At 34.9% G+C, this 26,584-nt stretch overlaps 1 protein-coding gene across 4 annotated transcripts in view; it reads left to right on the top strand.

The window, feature by feature from the left end:
- Positions 1–26,584, top strand: part of LOC150076857 (uncharacterized) — a 122,551-nt gene that overhangs the window by 39,782 nt on the left and 56,185 nt on the right. For 2 of the 4 annotated variants that reach the window (XM_090386043.1, XM_090386042.1), the window contains exons 3-4: positions 6,659–6,756; positions 20,186–20,708. In XM_090386043.1, coding sequence (XP_090242169.1) covers positions 6,659–6,756; positions 20,186–20,708 — 621 coding nt within the window. Of the gene's footprint in view, positions 1–6,658; positions 6,945–20,185; positions 20,709–26,584 lie in introns of all 4 variants that reach the window. The other 2 variants (XM_090386045.1, XM_090386044.1) reach the window with 2 other exon arrangements.

Here is a 26,584-nt window from a genome sequence, read left to right as displayed (position 1 = left end):
ATCTTATCTTCATTCCTATTTGCTTATTACAATGGTGAAGGAAAAGGGACCAACAGAAAGTGCAAGTGCTGGCAGTACTAGGAAACGAAACAAAATTGGTTTAGAAATGAAGATGATTAAGCATGTTCGGGAGCAATACTCTTGATCTGATCATCAGTAGTGATTCTTCATGCATTAAGAATCTGCAGATACAGGAACCACTAGGTGGCAGTGATCACAGTGTGCTGAAGTGGGATTTACTCAAGGAGGTAACTACCATCAGAGGTAAAGGGAAGGGTTTTTGCTTTCGTAAAGGTGACTATGATGGTCTGAGAGAGTATTTAAATTCTATACAGTGGGACCAACTGATGATATTACCAACAGCAAATTCAAAATGATCTTGGAAGCTACCAGGCTTTACATACCAACTAAGAAATATTGTTCAAGGTTCAGGCCTAAATTGATGTCAGATGAACTAATGAGACATATGGCAGAGAAGAAAAATGCATGGGATACATACAAATTAATGGGTGACATGGAAGCCTATGATAGATATAAGCTGGTCTGTAACCAAGTCACAAAGAAGATTAGGCAGACAAAGGCAGATTATGAGAAATCCTTGGCAAAGGATGCAAAGAAAAACAGCAAAGAGTTCTTTACCTATTTAAACTCAAGAAGGAAAGGGATAAATCAGATTGGACCACTGGATATTTATGGTTCAACAGTTGAGGATCCTGCTCAGGTGGCTAAAAAACTAAATGAGTATTTTGCATCTACATTCACACATGAGGAGTTATTCAGGAAGGGGAATGTCGTAGGTGAAGTAAACATTGGCAGTGAGCTAGATGATTTTGTAATAACTGAGAGGAAAGTAGAGGAGAAATTGTTGAGGATAAACATAAAAAAGGCACCTGGGGTGGATGGGATCTATCCAGTTATATTAAAGGAGGCAGCAAAGGAAGTAAGCAAACCCCTAGCCATAATTATGAGAGCTTCTTTGGACTCAGGGGAGGTACCCATAGACTGGAGATGTGTAAATGTGACCCCAATCCACAAAGGAGGATCAAAGGGAGACACAGGTAATTACAGACCTGTTAGTTTAACTTCTGTTCCAGGAAAATTAATGGAGGCACTGGTTAAAGAAGCACTGCAGGATCATCTAGACAAGAATTCAGTTATAGCTCAGACACAGCATGGTTTTGTTAAGGGAAGGACTTGCCTGACCAATTTGATTGGATACTATGATGTAGTCACAAAAGAACTGGATGCAGGGAATAACTTTTATATTATATATTTGGATCTTAGAAAGGCTTTTGATACTGTTGCACATGGAAGACTGCTGCACAGATTGGAGCAGTGTGGCATTGGAGGCAAATTGCTGCTATGGATAAAGGGATGGTTGAGTGGGAGAAGACAGAGAGTGGTAATCAATGGACACTGCTCAACGTGGACTAATGTTATTAGTGGAGTTCCTCAGGGTTCAGTGTTGGGTCCCTTGTTGTTATTGATGATGGTATATCAAGCTTAATGTCCAAGTTTGCAGATGATACAAAGGTTGGCAGGGTTGTTAAGGACACTACTGATGCTATGCTGCTGCAACAGGATCTGGAAAGGTTGAGCAGATGGGTTGAGAGGTGGCAAATGAAGTTTAATATTGACAAATGTAAAGTACTACATATGGGAAACAGTAACCCCAGAGAAACATATCAACTCTGCGGTACTACACTGACAGTGGTAGAGAATGAAAAGGACCTGGGGGTAATTGTGCAGGGAGATATGAAGTTCTCTGAGCAGTGCAGACGAGCTGCAAGAATAGCTCGTGTCTTGTCAATGATATACAGGAATATTTCTAGCAGGGATAGGGAGGTGATTATTCCCTTGTATAAGGCAATGGTCAGGCCACACCTTGAGTAGTGTATACAGGTCTGGAGGCCTCATTTCAAGAAGGATGTAGAGCTGCTGGAACGAGTATAGAGAGGGGCAACAAGATTAGTGAATGGAACAAAGGGTTGCTCTTACGAAGAAAGGTTTAAGTTTTGCAAATTACAGAGTCCGGGGACTAGGCACCGGCGAGGTGATCTGATAGAGGTGTATAAGGCCTTGAATGGTTTGAGCATGCTCAATGCCAATGGGATTCTTCCTCTGGCTCAGAATAATCACCTGAGAGGGCATAAATTCAAATTGAGGAAAGACAGATGTAGGATAGATGTGCGGAAATTTGCCTTTAGCCAGCGGGTAGTTGGTTGGTGGAACAGACTTCCATCACTTGTTGAAGTTGATAGCCTAAACAAATTTAAGGCTCAGCTGAACAGGTATTTCGAACGAATGGAGGGGTGAAATGGGAGTGTTTTTTTTTTTTTTTTTCTGATGCTAAATAAGCTTGCTTTCTTGTTTCATATGCCTCTGCTAATGCTAATTAAGAATTTCAAAACAGGACAAAGTTTGTCATCTATTGCACGGAATTAGGTCTCGCTGCTACAACAGTGAATACTATTTTAAAGGCAGTGTGCATATAAAAGAACATGTTAAAGGATTAACACATTTAAGATCAACAGTGATCCCAAAACAGGGTTCAGGTGCTATATTAAAGTTGGAAAAGCTATTAATAATATGGATGGAAAATCAGATTCAGAAGCAAGTCCCCTGAGTCCAATGGCCATTCAAGCAAAAGCAAGAAGTATTTATGAAGATATTAAGGATAAGTATGGCGAACCCCAAGCAACGGGTCGTTTAATATGTTCAAGCATCGCGCTGGTTTCCAAAACATTAAAGTATGAGATGAAGTGGTCAGTGCCAATTCTGCAGCTGCAGAGAAATTTTGTGATGTGTTAGGAAAAAACCCCTTCTAAATCTCCACAGCCCTCAACTTCCACAGCTGCATGTTATCAGCTGGAGAGTTAATTCTGGCAATGATGCTCAAAAAGTAAAACTTGCTGACGTTATGCCTGTCTCCTTTCTCTTTTTGTAATTTTATAATTTTGAAATTTTTGTATACTTTTGTAATTTTTTTTGCGGATGAGATAAAAAAAATTGAATAAATAATTCTATTTACATGTTTGTCGAACATTTCTTTTTTGCTTCAATAAAATTCAATCAAATTTGCAAGTGCTGCATAAGCATTTAGGCAAATTCCGACTTACGTTGCGTCCCATAGAACACAACCCTTACGTAAGTCGATGAGTGGCTGTACTTAACTTATTTTAATATATTCAGCCTGGTCATGTGAGACATGAGCTTGATGTTTTTTGGTGACCTTTTCAATGTCAGGATGAATATGAGATAAACATGCCCTCATTTCATCTTCAATGCATTGGAGTCTTGATCTTTTTTTGCATTTAATGTTAGTTAGTGGAGAAAATCCCAATTCACACAGGCAGGTCCTGATTTAAACTTGTTGTGGCCCTAAGCTATAACATATATGAGGCTCTTCTCTCTTACAGTTCACCGTAACAATATATAAAAAAGGATTTTTTTAAGATGGAATGAGGCCCTAAGTTGTAGCTTGTTTAGCTTATGTGTAAATCCAGCTCTTCACACAGGTATGATGTTCAAAATGGACAAATTTTTTTAGCTACTGATATTCTTCTCTAATTGAAATCCAAAATTTTTCGATAGATAACTCTTCATGTTTGATTTTTAGTATGTGATTGCTGGCCATAGAAGCCAGTTCTTCACATAATTTCAAACCGACATCCGATGGAATTTTTATGAACGGGTTTCGAGCCCAATTAGTCTTCTACGTTTAATGATGGAAAATAAAAGTTTAATTTCTCTTCCAGAGTTGTCAAATGCTTAACCATGATAGGAGTCATTTCTTTTATATGAGTTTTACGTAGCAAAGGAAACATTTCAAAATTGCTATCTCTAGCTCTATTTTTCCAAATTGCTATTCTTTTCTGAAATGCAATTAGCTTATCTGAGGAAGTTAGAATATTTTCATTTTTACCTTGCATACTTGTATTCAGGTTATTAAGGTGCATAAATAAAGCACGCCTCCGTAGCCAGGTGGGAAGGAGCAGCAGTGCGTAGCACACGCTTCTTGATTAGACCGGGGTTCGAGCCTGTCACCATCAAATACAGAGGATGCGGAAAAGTCAGGGAATGACACATTCCCTGACTTTTCCTAAGTCCTAAAAACCAAATAACAAACAAACAGCATAAATAAAATATCTCTGTTAAATATTCCAGCCTGGAAATCCAAAATTTACAACAAAGTTATTCACAAAAGCGTTTGTGTTTTTCTTCCTCAAAAAATGCAAGCATTTTTTTTTTTTTTTTCCCGCGGCTTAGTACCTTCCCCCTTGAAAGCCATCTCACTTCTGTGGGTAAAATAAATTGTCTGTTACTGTGAATCCATGCTTAAATAAATGAGTCTTCAGTGGTCTGCTTTTAATGACATTAACCATTTCAACAACTTGGTTTAAAACGTGTTGTAATTTAATCCTAATGTTTTTTAAACGAGGATCTCCATATGTAGAATGCAATGAGTTGTAATAACATTGGGATTCTGCTGTCTTACGATCATTGTAAACCCTTTCACAGAGCCTACCATTGATGGAGCTCCATCTGCACAAATGCCAATGCATGACTTCCATGAACATTTCCATTTTAAAAGGTAGGCGGTTAAAGTATTAAAGATGTCTTGACTTCTTATAGTACCTGGCATTTCTTTGCAACAAAAAAATTGATTTACTATTTGGTCTTCATCAATAAAACGAATAAATGCAAGTAGCTGTGCTTTGTTACTGATCTCAGTAGATTCGTCAATTTGCAAAACAAAATCTGAATTCTGAAGTTTATTCCATACATTTTCTTCTATGTCAGCAGACAGTTCTGTAATTTGTCTACGAATTGTATAATTTGAGAAGGGAATTTTTGTTCTGCTTCATTTCCCAACATTGTTTTAACAATCTTTCTACATGCCAGCAAAATAATTGACTCAGGTAGAGTATGTGACTTCATTTTTTGTTCAACCATTTCAGATATCTCATAAGCAATTTGAGCCTTTTCAGAAACTGTTAATCTTTTTTAAAAAAATGTTTGCTTGTTTCAATTGCTGCTTTGACAATCTTTTGAAATAATTTGAATCTTTTCCTTGAAGATGTGAGTGCTTAGTTGTAAAATGTCTTTTTAACTTGCTAGGAACCATGACTTCATTCGACATTTTTTTGCCATACACAACACACAGTGGGAAAGGCTTATCTTTGTTTCCGGTCCAAGAAAAACCCAACTTTAAAGAACTATTGAAATATTGGCGATTAGGTCATGTTTTAACTTTATTGACATTTGTTGCTTTTGAAGCAAGCTCACTTTCAGATTCGCAGTTGTCAATGCTGTTTCCTCTTAACAATTTTATCCATTTTTATGGGGTGCTATATGTCATAAAAAATAATGTTAGAAAAGCTGAATTGCATATACATACAACACTCACATACAGCATATACTGAATTGCACAACTAACACAGTTACAGAGGACGTGTAGCCTATTCCGCTGTCTGTCTCAAACTAATATGAGTGAGTCACCAGCCTGCATCCTAAGTGGCTACACACGCATGCGTGTTTTGAATGCATTTCAAATGCTCCTCAGTCACATTGCTTGCTAGCTGTGTACAATAATAACTGTTACCCTAGCTTAGCTATTAATTGATCATGGATGTAATAAACCTCTATACAAGTGGGTTTCTTCTCATTTTTAAAATATACTTTCATAATATTTGCGGCACACCTAGCCACCTTTTGCGACGCACCTTTTGAGAATCACTGTGTTACAGGATATTTTCTGAGCGGAGTTCAGTAAACTCACTGGAGCTCATTTTGAACATTTATTTCTTACTGTACAGATTTGGAAAGAATCCTAAAACGTCACCAGATAACAATTTAGTGTTAATGTCATGCTCGTAAATGGTATAAGTAGTGATAAAAACCTGTTTTGTTTTCTAATCCATATGTGGTATAAAGTGTCCTAATATATATATTTTTTGTATATATATTTTATGTATATTCACTGCTGACATGGCCTGTTTTGTCTTTTATCAGTAACATTCAAAAGTTAACTCATAAAAAAGTTGGAGGTCATTCTGTTGTTGTACAACATAAGGTCCCAGTATTTTTCTATGTAGTTTAAACATTGCAGCACAACAACATATTAAAGGACAAAGCAGTCATGTGCTTTTTACACATTATATAAAATAAGAATTACATATGTTATACAATAGAGCATTCACGAGAGAAACATTTATCATCCTTTTGTCTTTTATACTGTACTATAAACGTACAGTGGGTTTGGCATGTCTCTCTCATTTTACGAGGTCTGGGTTGTAATTAGCCGATCCCAGACAGAAGGTGTAGATTTCTCTCTCTGTAAGTTATTTGAAGTTTTCAATCTGCAAAACATGCAGATTAGTTCCAATACATAAGTAATATGTGATAAATACATATAAACTATCGCATCGTGTGATTGAATACTGATTGACTACTGATGCAATCAGTAGTCAGAATACAAGTCTGACTACTGATTGCACAGTAGTCAGACTTGTATTCTTAAGCAAAAATGTTAAGAATTGAAATATCCAATATATTTTTATTATTAATTTAGTAGTAATATTGTGATTTGAATTTACTTAATATTTTTTATTTACATTTGTATTCTTTTTTTTTTTTTTTCTTCTCTTTTTTTCAGAGAGTCTTCTTAGCAAATATCTCCATAGTAATGAATTTGTGGAGCTTTATTTGGATAGTATTTTCAAATATGGAGAGGGAGGTTATTTACCAAGAGAGGTATGTTGTTGAGGGTTTAAGAGCTATGTTATTTAATGATAGAAAAGAAAGACTTGACACAGAAGATCTCTTAAAATGAAATTTAGTGGTATTTGGTATGCCTGCCAAAAGATGATTCTATCCCTATTGATGCAATCCCAAGATAAATGAACTGACAAGTTTTGGGGCAAGATGTATTATTAATATTGGTAATATCTTCAAGGCTTTTATTAATTTTTCTTTTCTGTTTCTTTTTTTTTTTTTTTCCTTTTGCATATACTGTTTCTTAAAAAGATCTTAAGGTTTAGAGAACCATTTCATTATAATATCATGGTGCACATTGAATATCACTGACTGATTATGCTTATGATTGCTATTTTAGTTTTTTAAGCACCCATTGGAAGTGGTAACAGTGCAGTGATATTTTTAGTTCAAATGTGGGCATAATAGTGAGTTTTTGCTATATTGAACAAGTGCCTGGTTGTTCATTGTGTAGCTACCGAATCTGTACTATTTGTTACCTTGATTACTACTTTAGGACTGCCTCATTCTCATTTAGACTGAAATTAGTGTGAAGTTGTTTTGAAAATTTTCTGACATTATTTTTGAGTAAGATAAATTCAGCATTTCTGTGCATAGTTCATATTTATGCTTGTCACTGTTTATATATGAACAAGTAAATGTGCAAACAAATCTTTTGCAATAGAAAAACATCACAATCACAAAGCAGTCATAAAAAATTGTAAAAGAAATTATTTTACAATTTTTTTACAAGTTTTATCTGCTGAAGTTTCTTATTATACTTTTCTGTTGGCTTCAAAGGATCTAACTCATGTAAACTATTTTCCAATCTCTCATGTCTACTTAACATTATCGGTGGCTTATCGATGAACTTCATTAACAACAGCACTGTTTCCACTTACACCATAGAAATGCTGTTTTAGAGGAAGAAGGGATACCTGAAAGAATTTGCATTTAATAATCTGTTTATCCTGTATTGGAAAATAGATAATATTATTCTGTTGCTGAAATCTATATGCATTAGAGCGTCAAATATCTGAACTTCAATAATTCAAAACGTCAATAATCCGAACGAGCCAGTATTTATTTATTTTTTATGCTGGTGTCGTAAAATAATTACAGTAAGTGCTGATTATTGTGATCACATTTGTGAATTGAATTTTGATTCTATTAAGTGGCAATTCTAATAAGCGAAAATCATAGGAATATTATCCACAGGATATAAAAATGAAGATATAAAGCACAAACTTACTTTTATTACCTTACTAATTAACAAAATTAAATGATATGTGAAAATCAGAAGAATATTAACCACAGGTTAGCAAAATAAAAATAAATTTATGTTTATGTACATAGCTTAATTAATAACACCTTGTAATGTGTTATTCAACACACTTTGTAATCTGATATGATTTACCAATGATTTTATTCTGAATGTCAAGAAGTATCGTGAATGAGAAGGCAAAATGGGCAAGGTCTTGCTTATCCTAGACAACACACCAATACATCCTTCAATGGAAACATTAAACAAAATAGATGACGGATTCTAGGTCATGTTTCTTCCATCAAGCATTACAGCACTCCTCCACCTGATGGACCAGGGAGTCATCAAAAATTTGAGGAGAATCCACAGAAAACAAGTCTTGCGTTGTTTACTTTTAGCAGAAAGCAATGAAGAAAGCATCGTAGCTTTTTCGAAAAAGCTCAGTGTCAAGGACAGTTGCTACATGTTAGCTGATGCGTGGGAATCACCCACTGCGCAGAACTTAAAAAATGCTTGGTAAAAACTGTGGCCTATTGCAGAAGAAACCGTAGGTGATGAGCTGAAGGAGACGAGAGACAAATACTGTATGAGATGATCAACTTGTTTCAGTCAATCCCTGGGTTTGAAGATTGCAATGGAGGTGATGCAGTGGTGTGTATGGAAAATGATATTGACGCTACAGGGTTTCCTGTTTTAAATTAAAACGAAATTGTGAATGTAAAAGAAACTGGAACTCCTGAAAATGATACGGACGAAGACGACGATGAAGAAAATGACATCGACCCTGGGCCATTCGCTGCACTGGAGACTACGATGGTTGGTACGAGCAACAAACTGATTGCTGTCCAACTCAACTACAATTGGTAAAAAGAGTGAGAGAGCAAAGAAATGAAGTTTGAAAATGATGCAGAAAAAAATAAGTAATTATTTTCGTTAAAGCCTATACATATGTGTTATTGTGGCTGAAAGTTCCATTTGTATTGTTACCTGTGAATATTTGTAAAATAATAAGAGAAGTTTACCTCAATATAATACGTAGAACACTTCTGTATGATACCCTCCAGCAATTAAAATGAAAAAATCGAAAATCTTACATTACAGTAAAAAATAATTAAAAATCAATTGAACACAATTAAAAATCAATCTAATGCAATTAAAAATTAAATTAATTAAAAGAAATTTAATGAAAACAGAGCATATTAAGCATTGCAGCTCTGGTTCATACTATCAAAGTTACCTATGAATAAAAAATATGTAAAGTAAAACTTGGTAATTTTATTTCTAAACTTACTAGCTTTTTTTTTTTTTTTTAAGTCTCCAGAACAGTATTTTTGATAACTTCAAAAATCCGAACAAATCAGAAGTATGAGCTAACCCCGGTCCCAATTAGTTTGGATTTTCAACACCTTAATATACATACACACACACAATTTGAGAAAGAACTTGCAGGAGATTACTGTATTTTCTGGACATAAACATTTTTTCCTAGAAAATGTTCAGTAATGTTGCATTAAAGATTCTTGAAATATTAAATGGTGTTAGATGTTTATTTCAATGCTGTCATCGAAATAACTTGAAAATACAGTAGACTGTTGAAATAATGGCATCCCAAATAACAGAACATTCGAGCTAAAGGCACATTGAGATCAGATGGTTACATACAGCACAGATGTCCTGCAGTACCGAAAAAAGAAAACGGAAAGTCTGTTTGTTTACGTTCACCATTTTGAAAGTGAATTCTGTACTGATATCACAGATTTTACGTTTATTTTAAATAAAAAAACCCTCACTATTCTAAAGTTAATAAACCTCATACAGAGAAGAAAAGAACAACAACATTAAAGCTTAGTGACAAACTTGATAATTTCTTACATATACCCATATTTGTGTCTGTAAATTGCGTGTGTTCTCTGATTGATTTGCCTGTATTGATAGACAAAAAACCCCAGTTGTTGGGGGGGAAACCTTGCTATCTATACCTGAGACTGACTAACTCAGCCATGGGGTAAAAAAAGCCCATAAAAGTTCTTCCCGTCATTGACAGGATTCGAACCTAGGTCTTTTACACCCAGTGTTGGGAGGATGGTGATGATACCACTGTGCTACATGTGTAGACTAAACTTGATATAATAAAGAAAATAGAAGAGGGGTGTAAGTAGGTGTGTGTTAATGGCAGAATATAACATTGGATTGTGAACATGTTTATATTTTTTATGTGCAGTTAAAATTACTTTCTTAATCTTTCTATTTCTTATTTAGACTCATTATTTCTGCATTAAATATATTAAAAATAAAACTTTCTAGATAATGGAAAAACCCCCAGTTGTGGGGTTTTTCCATTATCTAGAAAGAAATAACAGCATCTTGAATCCCCAGAGGTGCCACTATTCTGAAAGTCTGTTGTCGTATGCTTCTCTGTGTTATATTTTTATACTTTTCTGTCTTACTGACATTTCCTCCAGCATTTAGTTAATAGAATTCCACAACATAAACACTGAGCATAGTAATCATTCTTGATCAGCATTTGATAAATAGTCACCTAATAATATTTCTTCAAAATTGTAAACTAGTATGACCGTAATCTTGCTTGCTAATGGTTGAGTATAGAATTTCCAGCACAACCAACTCCTTTTATGTAAATTAGTTCGTGCTCAAATGGGTATCTAACAGAGAAGGTTGTAAACCTTAATAGGGTGCAATTACCACTGACAGCTAGACAATACTCATAACAGAATTTCATGCTGTTAATGAGACAGTCCTGATAGTATTGGGGTCTACTCTTCCAGAAGAACAGCTTTGTTCACAGAATGTTAGCAGCTCCATATAAGGCAGTCTATTATTCTTGCCTAGACTCTTAGACTGCCTTATCTGTAATTGTTCCTCCTTCCTCTAATGTTTGTGGGTTGGTTTTGGATCTCCCCTCCCCCTCTCTCTCTCTCTCTCTCTCTCTCTCACACTAACTAATACGTTAAGAATTGGATAGTAGACATGTTCATGACACCAGTTGAAATGGACTTTTCTCTCTCAGAACACAAACATGAGTCATGTTGTCATCTTGCATACAAATATTTCTCCCAAGACTGTGGGATTTAGTTTGGCAGGATCCTTGGATGGCTGCAAAGTTGTAATTCAGTGTACAGTCAGACCTTTCTTTAACAAACTTCCATATAGCGAAATTTTCTATATAGCAAACTTTTTTGATTTCCCCTTGGTCATTACATTCAAAATAGTTTCCGTATAACGAAGAAAATTTCCATATAACGAAGAAAATTTCCATATAACGAACTGATTTCAAGAGATCTGGGTATGCAATGTTCGCACCTCTGGCCTTTAGGCAATAGAGCTGATGCTGTAGAAAGCACGAATTAAGAGCAAAAAGGATTAAGATTAATCCCTTTAGCTTTTAAGAACTAAGAGATTAATTCCACGAATTAAGAGCTAAAACATTTTACAATTTAGTGGTGACCTTAACGTAAAACCCTGTAGGAGGAAATTGGCCAACCGCAGCACGGGATAGAAAAAAAAAATGGAAGGTTTTGGGAGAGGCCTTTGCCCAGCAGGGGTCAGCAATGGCTAAAAAGAAGTAAAACGTATACATCCTATACACTACTGTACCGAGAAGTTGTGCTGGTCAACTGCTATGTGCCCACAGCCATTAGCAAAGATTAAGGCATATTCCCGACGCAGACATTGGGTCTGATCAACCTGTTTTCTACTGTAAGCCTCCTATGAGAGAATTAGGAGAGAGTGATTTTCCTTTATCCTGGAAATTCATCTGTTGTTTCTCAGAAATGAGCCATCCACACTTTCACTAAATTTCACCTGTCTCTATATGGTAAGAACAACTGGTCCCTAAACCAGTTTTGTTTTAGCTGCTGTGCAAGTAACCTTACAATGTCTAGGGGGAAGTCCTTGAGTTTAGTGGAAAAAGTAGAAGTGCTCAATTGTGTAGATTGAGGCATTAAAAAAAAAAAATAAAATAAAAATAAAAAGAAATTGCTTTAAAATTTGGTATCCCCGCCAGTAATGTGTCAACTATTCTGAAAAACCATGTTTTGATTCTCAAACTGTTTGAGGAAATGGGATCCAGTCAGAAACTTGCGAAATTATGCCTAGATGAAGCAGTTTTTAAGTGGATGAAGTTGATTCGAGACCAAAATGTGCAGATATCAGGGCCATTAATAAAAGAAATAACTATGGAGCGTGCATGTTTTTTGGGGCATAAAACATTCCAAGCCAGTTCTGGTTGGCCGGACAAATTTAAATAGCGGCATGGCTTACTCAAAAAAGTTATTTCTGATGAAAGTGGACAATTGAAGAAGACTGTACCCATAGGAAAGAAACAGTTCGAAAAAAAAATTTTGAACAATGGATTTTAAATTTGAATAGAAAGATGACAAAAGAAAACAGTAAAATTAAGTTTATTGTCGATAACCCCCCTACCCTCCTTCACTTGGTAATTTTGAAACTTACAAGTGTGAATCTTGTTTTCTTTCTTCCGAATACCTCATCTAAACTGTAGCCAATGGGCCAAGGATTTGAAAATGCACTGCTAAAGGTACATACTGAAAAAAATTATACTGAGAATAGAAACCAACTAACCTATAGATTCTGTTATAGATTTGCGAATGGCATATCAGAGCTGGCAAAAGTGTGGAGTAAAAATGTGATGGAAAAAACGATTAAGAATTGTTTCACAATAGGAATTTTTTTTTTGAAACTCCAATTAACAACGATAAGAGGAATGAACTATTACAAGATGTTGAGCTATCTTCGGAGGAATTCCAAGCATAGTTTCATCAGTGGATAAATTATTCTTGATGAATTTTTAGGAGTTGATAATGATGTCATAGTAGCTGAATATCTGAGTGACTCCAACATTTTGGAGTGTATTTAAAGAACTAGTGACAATATTGACGATGAGTTGGATGAAAATGAGGGCAACAAAGGGAATGAGTGCAATAGCAATATTAAACGTTCCAAACAACAAATGTTGGCAGTATTTGAAACTTTTTGCCGAGACATTCAGTGTGACGAAAATGTGCCAGAAAATTAACTTTAAGCGTTTAAACAGATGCAAACATTTTTATGAATGGTGTACAGTAGAATCCAGTGTACAACAAAAAATATCCAAATACAGGGTGTTTCAAAAATGATGGTCAATAATTTAAAGGTGAAAAGTACAAACTAAAATAAGCAAAAAATTCCCAGTGAACATCATCATCAGCCATTATCAATCCACTACAGGATGAAGGCCTCTTTAGCAACTTTCCAGTTCCTTCTGTTTTGTGCAATGGCCATCGTTTACTACCCACAAACTCATGAATTTCATCTGTCCATCTCCGTCATTGTCTTCCAGGTTTTCTTCTAGCTCCTCTTGGGTACCATTCTGTTATTCTCTTAGTCCATCTGTCATCATGTCTTTGAGCTATGTGTCCTGCCCAAGACCATTTTAGTTCTTTAGTTTTGATAAGGATATCCTTTACTTGAGTTTGCTGCCTAATCCATATGTTTCTTTTCTTATCTAACAGTCTGATTCCCAATATAATTTGTTCCATTCTTTGCTGTGTTGTTCTCAGCTTCTCTTCCATTCTTTTGGTGAGTTCCCAAGTTTCACTTCCATAAGTCATGGTGGGGCATATACATTGGTTCATTAATTTACGTTTCAGACAAATTGGGATATTGCTCCTCATTATGTGACTATATTCCATCCAAAATTTATTCTTCTCTTGACTTCCAGCCATTTATCATTATTACAGCCAATGATTTATCCCAGATAAGTATGACTCCACCTTTTCAATTACTGTCCTTCAATCATTATATCCCTTTCTGTGGCATACTTGTTCATCATTACTTTTGTTTTAGCCATATTCATCTTTAGTCCAAAATCCTTACTAACTCTGCATAACTGATTAAGATTTTCCTCTAATTCTTTGGGATCGTGGCTTATGACCACAATGTCATCTGCAAATTGTAAATGGTTTAGGTACTCTCCATTCACATTGACTCCTTTCTGCGACCAGTCTAATCTTCTGAAAGCTTCCTCAAGGGCGCGCCTCCGTAGCCAGGTGGGAAGGAGCAGCAGTGCGTAGCACACACTTCTTGATTAGACTGAGGTTCGAGCCCGTCACCACCAAATACGGAGGATGCGGAAAGGTCAGGGAATGACCACCACATATTCCCGCAGCAATATGGCCTTAGTTGCTAATGCTCCTAAAAACCAAATAACAACAACCTCAAGGGCAGCAGTAAACAACTTTGGAGATATTGTGTCTCCTTGCGAAACTCCTTTCTTAGTTTTAAATTTGCTACTGTCTTTGTCTAGTCTAATAAAGAAGGTAGCGTTCTCATATATTTTCTTCAAAATCATAATATATGGGGTATCTATGCCTTGTCTTTCCCGTGCCCAAAACATTACCTTATGCTGTATGGAGTCAAATGCCTTTTCATAATCCACAAATACCAGGGATAATGGTGTTTTATATTCATTTGCTTTCTCCATTAGCTGTGACATTACGTGAAGGTTGAGATCCTGTCCTAAAGCCAGCTTGCTCTTTCGGTTGATTCTCATCAAGTATTCTTTCTAATCTGTTAGTAATGACCCTTGTGAACAACTTGTAGATGTGGGATAACAAGCTAATTGGTCTATAATTTCCAATTTCTCTCCTTTCTTATGCAGCAAAACTATGGTTGCATTATTCCACTCTTTAGGCCTCACACCTTTTCTAATGCATTTTGTGAAGTCTTGCCAGTTTTTGTGCCACGTATCTTCCTCCCAATTTTAACAACTCTACAGTAACTTCATCTTCCCCCAAGGCTTTCTGATTCTTCATTTTCTTCAACGCATGTTCTACCTCATCAGGAAGGATATCGGGTATGTCTTTTGTGTTGCTAATTTGCGATCCATCTTCCCCACTGGCGCCTCCGTAGCCAGGTGGGTAGGAGCAGCAGCACAGCACACGCATCTTGATTAGACCAGGGTTCAAGCCCGTGACCACAAAATATAGAGAATGCGGAAAGGTCAGGGAATGACCACCGCATATCCCCGGAGCAATATGGCTTTAGTTGCTAATGCTCCTAAAACCAAATAACAACATCTTCCCCACTGCTGGCATCATTCACTCGCTCCTTGTATAATTCTCTATAGTAGTCTTCTGCTATTTGAATTATGCCTTCTCTGCTATTTAAAGTACACCATCGCTATTCTTCAGTTTCAGTATCATTTGTCTTTCTGTATTACTGCTCATGGCTGCTGATTTAAGTCCTTTGTTTTCTCTTAATGCTTGTTCTACTTTTCTTGGGTTAAATCCTATGTCCTCTCTGAGTCTCTTTCTAATGGCTTTGCATAACTCAGTATAGTCAATTTTATCCTTGTCAGTGTTTATCTTGCTCTTCATTTGTCGTCTTCAGTTCATCATGACAAGTGTTTCTTGACAAATTTTTTCTTCTTTGGATTTATTTTTACCTATAGGTTTCTTGGGCTTTATCACTTTCAGAAAGTTGTAATATTCCTCATCGATATGTTGGTCCTGAGCCATCTGCAGAGGCTCAGACTTGTTCTTAAGTTCCAGAACATACTGATTTTTCTCCTCTTCTGTTATCTGAAAGACCTTTGTATTATTTACTCAAGTCAGTTTTTTTCTTTTTCTTTTTACATCTATATCAAGTGTGCATCTTACCATTCTGTGTTCACTTCCAACATTTACCTTGTTCAGGACGGTAACATCATTCACGATATATCTTCTGTTAGTGAGGATATAGTTGATTTCATTATTTGTGAATCCATTCGGGCTCTTTCATGTCCACTTTCTGTTCACTCTTTTCTTGAAAAAAGTGTTCATGAAAGAGCCCGAATGGATTCACAAATAATGAAATAGAAATCCTGAGTAGTAGTCTTGAATCCCCTTGGTGATGTACTTTTGAATTCCAAAACATTGTTTTTTATATCTTTATGGACCAGAAAGCTAACTCCACCTTCGCTCCTTTCACTGTTTCCATTGGTGTACAACAGATTTCCACTTGATAAACTTATAAGTGATTCATTTCTTCTTGTTTCAGCCAAACCGATGATATTCCAATTCCCAGTGAACATCGGGCCGCAAATGAACCGTTTTCAAGATAATGCACACTTTCTGTTAAGATCTGCCACTGACTATTGGAGCACTCTGGGAGGGTAGTCTGTATTTCTGAGACCTTGTACATGCTGGATATGGTAGGGGTACAGTAATTGGCGATGTAATATGACTCAGTGCATGTTCTTGCAGAGCAGCCCTCCTTGTCGAAATTCCTGGATTTTGTTCTATTCTTTCTAACACCCTTTCCTCAACATCAGGTGTTATGCTTCTGGGCCTACCTGCTCGTACTCCATGTGCAAAATGCCCATGTTCTCTAAGGCATTGATGTACCCTGATGAATGTGTGCCTGTTGGGCTGCCTTCGGCGTGGAAATTCTTCTTGGTACAAACGTGCAGCCTGAAGTGCACTGCCGTTGGCTTTACCATACATGAAGTTCATGTCTGAATATTCTTTGTTGCTGTAACCTCTTTCCATGTTGACTATACTTTGACAAGTACTAATATGCCTGCCATGTCTCAGAGCATTGAGAAAGGGGAAAGGGAGAGAATGAGCCTAAACAAACAATTCACCTTGTCAGTGGTCGATCCCAACTAGAAATGTGCAATATCTCGAAAACGATTCACTTAAGGACCCTTGTTTAATAGGCTTTTTTTGCATATTGTAGTCTGTACAGTTCACCTTTAAATTATTGACCATCACTTTTGAAACACCCTGTATTTTATGACATAATTCTTAAAAGTGTATTAATATATTGTGTGCATCATGTAAGTAGTCATTTCTTAATATGTATGTATTAATAAATTAATTGTTTTAAAATGTTAGAAAATTTATTCATTCCTGATTTATTTCCCATCTTTTACTATATTTCTGAATTTACAGTATTTTTCACTGTTGAAAAGGTCATATTTCTTTATAACGAAATTTATGTTTAACAAATTTTTTCAAGGGAACCATCGATTTTGTTATATAGAGGTTTGACTGTACTTCCATTTTATCTGTAGGCTTTTAATTCTTTAAGACTCAGAATAGTCTGGGAGCAAGTTTTCAAATGATGATACCTTCGCTGCATTGTCATTTGAAAATCTGTTCCCGTGAAGGATAGATTTAAGATTACTTAACAGATAACAGTCATTGTCTATTCAGAAATATTATCTGGGAGTTAAATCCAGGATTTTTGGATAACATTTATGGCATATTGTCCTGAAGGAGCAAAATACAATTTAATTTATCCTACCATTTAGATTTCGTAGAATCGCAGGCATAAATGAGCATAATAATCACTGTTTATTAGTATTTATTAAATTGTCAATTAATAGTATTCTTTCAAAATCCTAAAAGATCATAACCATAATCTTTCCTGCTGTTGGTTGAATATGGAATTTTTTTGAAAGGGGAGTAACACTGTGTGCTATCGTCATCATTGGATTTTGTCTTATAGTCCCAGTAATGAATCCACCGATAAAAATCCTAAAAATATTTTTTTGGGTTGGCATTTAAAAAAGCCAAAGGCACTGGATGACTCAATGTGATGATGTTCAATTAGATTTCATGAGCCTCACCTTGCAGCCACTTTAGATGTTAGATATTCATGAATAACCTTTTCACTGCTGCCAATGGATATATATGCAACTCTTATAATCTTTGAACCCTTTATATGTTTGTTCATTGTTAATTTTGATTTAGCAGCAATTGTTTCATGATCTTTTGACATGATCATATGGGCTTTCACACCTGATTTGTTTTCAGTCATTTCTGACAATGTTTAAATTTATGGTCTACCTGGTCATTAGCATTAAGTAGAGCCATGATGCAAGAAAGCAACCTTATACAGCATCAGTCAAAAAAAGAAAAAATCCACTTTCCATTTCACCCATCCATTTGCCACAAAAGTTTGCCCAGTTCTTCTTTGAATTTATTTAAGCTATCAACTTCCACAACAACAGATGGAAATTTATTCCAGCAGTCATCTACCCACTGGCTAATTTTATTTTAATGAGGATTACTTTCCTTTATAAACATTCATCATTCTTGAAATAACTGAATACTTCACTGTTTTGGAAAGGTTTAGTTATTTGAAAGTTGTATAGATATGGGGGGGGGGGAGTCACATGTTATGACCCCTCTGTCTTCATCACTGGAAAGTGGGCAAAATTAAAAAAGTAACAGTTATAGGAGTAGTACTTGTTAAAATTTGTACTTCATAAAACTCTAAACAAAAACAATGAAATTAATGAACAAGGAAAATTTAAAAATGAAGTTAACTATTTTCAGAAACAAATGGAACTCTAAGAAGTGTTGGAGCAAAAATATCATTGAGCAGAGTTTCTGTCAATTGTTTTTTTTTTTTTTTTTTTTTTTGTAGAGCTTCTCTTACTCTTGTAGATCTTCTTAGCAGTGTCTTATGTGTGCATGTAATGTCTTCAGTGAATGAGGCCACTTGGTTTGGAGATGGCTTGTAGCTGGGCTTGATGTTGTGGCTATTGGTTGCTTGACATTGTGTGCTGCGTGTATATGAAGTCTGTTCTCCCAGTTGACAGTTTCTTTTGTAAGAATGGTTCCACGTTCACTGGTTGTAAACAGAGCCTGGTAGAGAGGGATGACTTTTCATCTGTTCTTGTTTAAACTAGAAGGATTCTGTGGAAAATATCTAAAAATATTCTTTTTCTGTGGTCTTCTTTTGCTAGGATTTTTGGTTTATTTATTTAGCTTCTTTTTTTTTATTAATAAAACAAAAGGTATAAGAACTTATAGTACTTCAGTGCTGCATATGAATTAAAGGCTGAGAAGGCAGAAATTGCTTGTTGACCTCTTAGATTTGAATTTCTGTTAATTGTACTTTTTGGAAAATTCATATGAAGGAAGGTTGTTCCAAAGAACAGAAGTAGAAGGAATGAATGAAAAGGAAAGAAAAGTTAGTTCTGCGAGTTCAGAGTTGGTGAATGATTAGTTGAGACACATGTTTGGGCTGTTTGGAACAGAATACCAATTCAGAAGAGCAGTGCACATGGAAATGTCTGTATAAAAGATATGTTGCAGAGACTGATTGTCTGTGTGATATCATGAAAAGAGTTTGAAAGAGAAGGTTAATGGACCTGACTGCCCTCTTTTGTATATATTCTAGGAGCTTGAGAAAGGTTTTTAGGGCACCACCAAAACTTTTGTGAGCAATTTTCAGATTTGAAATTTGATGGTCAATAGATCTTTAGAGGAAAAGTACTACTGAGAGCAAAAATATATATATTTTTTTTGATGCAGAGAACATAATATTTGTGTTATATGGCAAGGGAAACCTGAGGGTTTTTTGTAGAATAGCATGGGAGCATATACTTTTTGTGAGAAAAGATTAATGTGGTTTTCTGTTCAGGTGTGTTTCATTTATTCTGAAGTTGTCCAGATGTATCTTGTGATCTTTAGTTCTTGTTATTTATTTCTGATATGATTGATGCATGCTCTGTTTCATTCACAGGACTGTTTATAATACCTTTGTTTCTGCCTCCCCCACCTCCAGTTCCATTTATCTTAAAAGACAGCAAAGGAGGGGATCATAACATGTACAACTTTCAAACAGCTATACCTTTCCAGTGCAGTGAAGTGTTCAGTAAGTTTTCAGTACTTGCATTTAAAAGACATGCCATTTCAAGTCATATTATTGATTCATCATTCATTCTTGAATTTCTTTGGATTGTTTCCTTACAGATACAAAAATGTGATGATTTAAACTCTTAAAGAAAACTTAAACTTAAATGTTTGAGAACTTCTTGTTTTGAGGTTTCTGTTATCTAAAGAAAAAGAAAAACTTTTCATTAAGTATTGTGAAGATGAAGTTTTTTTTTTTTTTTTTTTTTAATATGGCTTATTAATAAAAATGTAGTTGTATTTAAAAGTAACTTTTATTTTATTGACTTTAAGTTTAAATATTTACTTGTGATTTTTTTTATCATCCATTATAAAAAGGTTTCATTATAAAAATAATTATTTAGGTGTAACAAATATAGTGTAACAAAAGTATCTGAATAAAACAAATTTTTTATGTTCATAATATTGTTAATAATTATTAAATAAAATATAACATTTACTTGTTTCTTTTAAGCTATTTAGATGTCCTAATGTCAAAACAATGTCCCTAAAGTACAATTTCTTGGAGACTCTCCCTCCTGATATTGCTCGCTTACAACAACTGGAGTATTTGGCTCTCACAAATAATCGTCTTCAGAATTCTTCAATTCCATATACCCTAACATTCTGTCAGCAACTTGAAGTACTTCTACTTGACAATAACTTGCTTGATGCTCTTCCTGGCTTTTTACTCAAGATGCCTGCTCTAAAGACAGTTCATCGTCATGGCAATCATAATTATTTTAAAGCAACATTTATGTGGTATCATACTGATGTAAATGACAGAATTCTTTCAGTATCTGGATCATCAATATGGCATCCTGCTCAACAACCAGAAAAGCTTCAGTTTCTAGCTGCCCAGGCTGTGATTGCTGCGAAAATAAACTTTTATGCCATTCCTCATATTCCCCACATCCTGATGGATTATATATCAGACATTTACTTAAAGTTTAATATTTGTGGTTACTGTCCAGCTGCAAAATTACATTCAGAACCAGGTAATGTGATATTGCTGTATAAGATTTATACTGTATAGGAGGGGGGTGCAGAAAGTTCCCATGTGCTCAATCCTTGTTTGTGGGGAATTTTTCTAATACTTGTGGAAGGGGCGGGAGAGAACTTGTAATAAAAGACTGGTACATGCATATATGGACACTTGCTAGCATATAAGTACTGTTTCTTCTTTCTGCATCATCATCACTGATATGCTGGTACTTGTATACAATATATGCATTATGCATTTGTTTGTTCATTCATTGATGCATTTTTGTATATGTGCAAAAACTGCCATTCCTTGTGTGTGTGTGTGTGTGTGTGTGTGTGTGTGTGTGTGTGTGTGTGTGTGTGTGTGTGTGTGTGTGTGTGTGTGTGTGTGTGTGTGTGTGTGTGAGAGAGAGAGAGAGAGAGAGAGAGAGAGAGAGAGAGTGTGTGTGTGTTTATAAATAAAGGAAATGAGCTTTCATATAAGTGGATATACTGTACTTTCTTCTGGCATAGTAGTGTGACAGAGTGATGTCTCCAGCCTATGAATACAGAAAGTGCAGTGATCTACGACGACAAGTTGAGACTAATGCATAAAACCAAATATATTCCCAAAATATATGTAATCAGGAGTCATTCTTACAGTTTAAAGATATTCAACTGATGTTCAGTGCATATACTTTTACTACAGGGACAGTCTAAAATTATCATTTTGAGTATTTTTTTTTTCTCTCAGATGTTGAACTTTCAGAAAGTCAGCATGCTTCTTTTAGAAATCTCAAAACTCATTCAGTGTAGTGATGAATGAGTTTAGAATTTAGAAATCTCAAAACTCATTCAACCTTTGTGTAGTGAGAGGTTTAGAAAATGAACATAAACATGAAGAAAAAGAATAATAGGAAAAAGTCTGAATTGTGATTATCATTATGGAATACAATTGTATAAGGGAAGAAAGATATTGGTGGAAAGTACTTTGAACAGCTGTTAGACCTTCATGATCTAAATGAAGTTTTGCTTCATTTAGATCATGCAGATCTAACAGTTGGAGACTAACCATTCTCCAACTGCTAATAATGTGATGTAGTAAACCTAAAAGATATTTTAGGTAGTAGGTGGTCTGCAACTGGAAGGCTCCATTTAGTTGATGTAACTAAATAAGATTGCCAAACACAGGGCACTTCACATGTTGTGCTTATTGAAGACACAAATAACATGTATTTCTGGGATGATGTGCCACTTGTGATTTATCCCTATTTAGTCATCATACTGTACTCATTTGGATCAGTTCTTACTAAGTTTGGATTTGATACCATAGAAAAGTGAACAGAATAGCTTTTGATGGATATCACTTTAAAATTCACAGTAGGGAAAAGCTTATGAGTATACTGAGCTCTGATTATTTACCTCAGTCTGGGTAATAGCATATCATGGATCAGTGCTATGGGTGACATGATGAAAATTTTATAAATTGTATATATGTTTAGGAATTGCAAGTCAAATTTATGACTTCTGAGTGTAATTAAAGCACAATATTCATATGTAGCAAACTAAAAAAGTATAAAACATTCAGCTAGGACTTTGTGCACTTTTTGTTTATAAAAAAAAACAACCAGGAAAGGAGAGTGACTTTTTGTGAGTGGTTCTGCCATGCTTCCACAGCTTTCATCTTCAGGGATTTGTTGATGTACCTGAACTAGTGACTAATTCAGTTGTAACACAAAGTATATACATCTGGTCCTGGGGAAGGGGGAGAAAAAGGTAGAACCTAACTAGTTTGGTGTGTTGAATGGTTTTGACAAAAGATTATCTGAAGAACTTCAACTTTAAGGAGTCATCAATTACCTTTAAATGCAAGTGTGATCCATTCAAGACTGCAGAAGGAAATTTGAGGTATAATCTGAGAAAAGAATTGTGAGAGTACAACTGAGACAAAAGGATTGAGAGCACAATTTATTTGTATACATATTTCTCACCCTCTGGGCATGTAGACCTTAGAATCAATACAAAGCAGTTGTTTGTATTAAAATATATACAACATTAGGGTTAATGAAACAGTAATAAGCAATATCTTATAGATGGGTTAAGTATATAACCAGCTTGATGATTATTTAATAACTGAAGGAAATAACAGGAAATTAGTGAGTAAATGTAATGTTGAGTACAAGAGAAGGCAGTGAGAAATAAGTTTTATGACAAGAATTCAAGCAGGGTGTAGTAAAAGATATTTGTTTGAGAAAATATGGAGAATAAATAACTGAACGTATGATATTGTAAACAAAAACAGACCCATGGAGTTGTCTTCTATATTGAAGAGGGATGATTCTGAAGTGACAACAAAGCATTTCATAAATTTTCATAGTTGAAAGGTAAGGCAATTTTGAAAGCATGAGAATTTAACGAACTTGCCAAAGTCATGGACTGTTATGGAGACCAAATAATCACAGTAATCAAAAACCGGAAGTATAAGCTGCTTGTATAGAAGAATTATAACTCTGTCACTCATAAAAGCCAAGGAAGGACATTTAATTAAACGAAGGTAAGTTTGGAAGTTTGAGATATTGTGTGGTTGATATGGCAAGAGGGGATGATAATTTGATAAAAATAAGACGCCAAAGTCTTTGAATGTGCCAGTACTTGCAATAACAGAATTTACACTATAATAATAAGTAAAAACTACACGATTTAAACAGAAGCAACATAATTTACATTTTGGTTGGTTCAGAATAAGTTATTTTTGTTTGGATTGGAGTTCATCACTGTTGATTTAAGAATAGATAACTTTGTAAAGTTTAAGATCATTTGCATAAAGTTGCCACTCAACATTAATAGACTGAAATACTTTAATCATTAATGTAAATAATAAAGAAAAGTAGACCTGAGGGTGAGCATCGAGGAATACCGTGTAAAGCAGTAAACAGAGTTGAATGAGTAGCATTGATTATATGTATGGAAAATATCAAGGAATAGTGAATCAGTTTGATTTCCTTGGAAGAAAGCATACTGATGACTGATGATTATCGATAGAAAGGTGAAGTAGGAACTAAGATATTTATAAAGTAGGAGTTAAAAATTTTTCACAGCTGCATTCAGTGTAGTAATAGGTCAATAGTTGCTAAACTAGCTTTATCATCCTGTTTATACAAAAGAAATAAAATCTCTAATATCTAAATGATATAAACAACTAAAAGTAAAATTGTCAGGATGAATTAATGCCATCACCATAGATTAAACATTACATATGCCTACTAAAATATAAGAACCATATTTTTTATTTTTATTTTTTAACAATATAACCTAAGATATGTGCGTAACCATAACCTACAAGGCCCCTAATAGTCACTATAATTAGCGAAGTCATACTTAATCAAATATTAACAAAATAACAAATCAAAAGTATAATAATGTCATTACTGCATAAGGCTTACATTGAAAGGCACGTCAGTGTAAGCCTTAGACAAATAGTTGTGGACCAAATCTTTTTTAATTTTATTTCTTCCATCAATTAATAAATTTAATATGGTGATAGTTACCTAGTGGGGGATTTTGAAGCTGATGGAGCATTCTGCACCCCTGCTGTGCAGTTTTGTTTTTATTACAGGAAAGTGAAAGAAAAAAAAAATATGTTTTTTTTAATCAGTTGTTTGCTCATTTTTTTTTTCTTTCTCTTTTCATTTAACTGGGAAAAAAAAAAAAAAAACTCACTTTAAGAATTAAAAGGATTTCAACAGCATACTTAAAAATCTGTGCTTTTTCCTTAAATGAATTTGTAATTAACAGTACTAGTTTCATCAATTATGTACAGTATATAAAGGACAGTGATTTTAAGTATATCAAGCTAGTTATATCCCTAAACAGCAGTTTTCAGGGTCAGGATGATATTAATTCAAGGATGCACTTTCTAGCAATGAACCTGCTCTTAATGCTGTGAGGGGCATTTGAAATGTTATCTGCCTAGATGTGAATCAAGTCACAAGGTAAATTTAAATTTTTTCCCCTCTCCATTATAATCCCCTTGGCTTCGATTCTGTTTTCATTTCTAAAGATATTACCCCCCCTCTTAAAACAACAACAACAAAAATCTAGGGCCTTAACCCACTGAGAAATAGCAGCTTGAAGCTATTATTATAGGGAAAAAATGACGTCCAGTGATAAAAGTATTATCACAATGTTTTTTTTTTTTTTCCCTCACTCTCCCTGATGTGGCAAAAGCCTGTCTTCATTGCAGTTATCCTTTGGCATATAGTGATTTAGTTGTGCTGAAAATAAATATAGTAGGTTCCAATAATGGTAAGGATATAGTTTTTTATTTTTTTGTCAAGCTCCTACTTATTCTTGTTGAGTTTAAGGGCGCCTTCTGATTTATTTTGCATAGGATGTTTGAATTTCATCTACGTGACTGATAAAATGTTTTCCTTTGATCCTATAATGATTAATTTTTTTAAAATCAAGCTTTTAATCCTGCTTCTTGTTTCTTTAAATGATAAGCCAAAGGTACTACAGGTGGTTAGCATTATGTAAACTTAATACTAACATATAAGGTGGCGCCTCCGTAGCCAGGTGGGTAGGAGCAGTAGTGCGTCGCACATGCTTCTTGATTAGACTGGGGTTCGAGCCCGTGACCACCAAATACAGAGGATGCGGAGAGGTCAGGGAATGACCACCGCATATCCCGGGAGCAATATGGCCTTAGTTGCTAATGCTCCTAAAAACCAAATAACAAACAAACAACAACATATAAGTTAAATACAATACAATTGTTGTCACATACATTGTAAAGCTGATGAAAGATTTTAGATTATATGTACATATATACTTCATTAGCACTTATACATTTGAACTAATGCCTAAAATAGAGAGGTAAAGAAAAAAAGAAGAGTGAAAACGAATTGAATCACAGAATACAATAAAAAAAATAATGTCTTTATAGATATTGCCATTAATTCCTTAGAGAAATATATTAACAGTTGAGCACAATGATTATTCTGAGCGTCTTTATAATTTTCATGAATTAAATGGTATAAAACAAATGAAGACCTTAAAAACTGCTGTGATGACTCCCCTTGATTTAGTTGATGAATTAGTCTTTTAGTTACAATTTTCTTTCAGAACTGAAAAAATAAAAAGATCCTTGCAGCCTATCTACTTAAATAATTTAGAATCATTGTAAGTTAATTTGTTTCTGCACTTACTTAATATTAATTACTTTGTGTGTGTAGAAAGTGGCAGAAGACTATTTTGCAGGTTGAAATTAATTAGATTATCTAAAGATCAAGTATGAGGTTGGTTCCGTAAATCCCTGTGAACTTTTCTGGGTTTTTCATCCTGCACAACATGGAAATCATGTGTGTGAGTAAAGATAACTTAGTTAATTTCATTCTTAAAACTCCTGTCTAAAATTCCTAAGACTCCTGTCTTATCTTGCAAAAAGGATTCTTCTTCTCCTATGCTTATCTTTGATGACACTCAGATTTTTACGCAAGATCACATATTTATATTAGGGATTTTTAATCTCTCTTGGTGTAAGCACATCATAAATATTGCCCCATCTGCATTTGAAAAAACTGGATTTTCTCTTTTGCTCTTGGTTCTACTTTTCTTCTAACCAGCTACGTACCACTCTGTACAAATATAAATCTGCCCAACCATGGAATATTGTTAACACATCTGGGGCTGGAATATTGTTAACCCAGATGTGTTAACAATGGGTTAATTGGGCATCACCCAATCTGCCATGGTAGGGCAGATTGGGTGATGCCTCCATAATCTCTCTCTCTCTCTCTCAGGCTTCTAGACTCCATTCAGAAGAGGGCAGTTAGGTTAATTAATGACCCATCTCTTACAAAGTCTCTCCACTCTGTGTGGTAGACATTCTGTTTCTGCTGCATGCCTTTTC

The sequence above is a fragment of the Mastigoproctus giganteus genome, chromosome 12 (assembly GCF_048544385.1).
Source record: "Mastigoproctus giganteus isolate SK-2022 chromosome 12, ASM4854438v1, whole genome shotgun sequence".
Lineage (NCBI taxonomy): Eukaryota > Metazoa > Arthropoda > Arachnida > Uropygi > Thelyphonidae > Mastigoproctus > Mastigoproctus giganteus.
The sequence above is the reverse complement of the archived record's forward strand: the minus strand, read 5'-3'. Positions and strand labels throughout refer to the sequence as shown.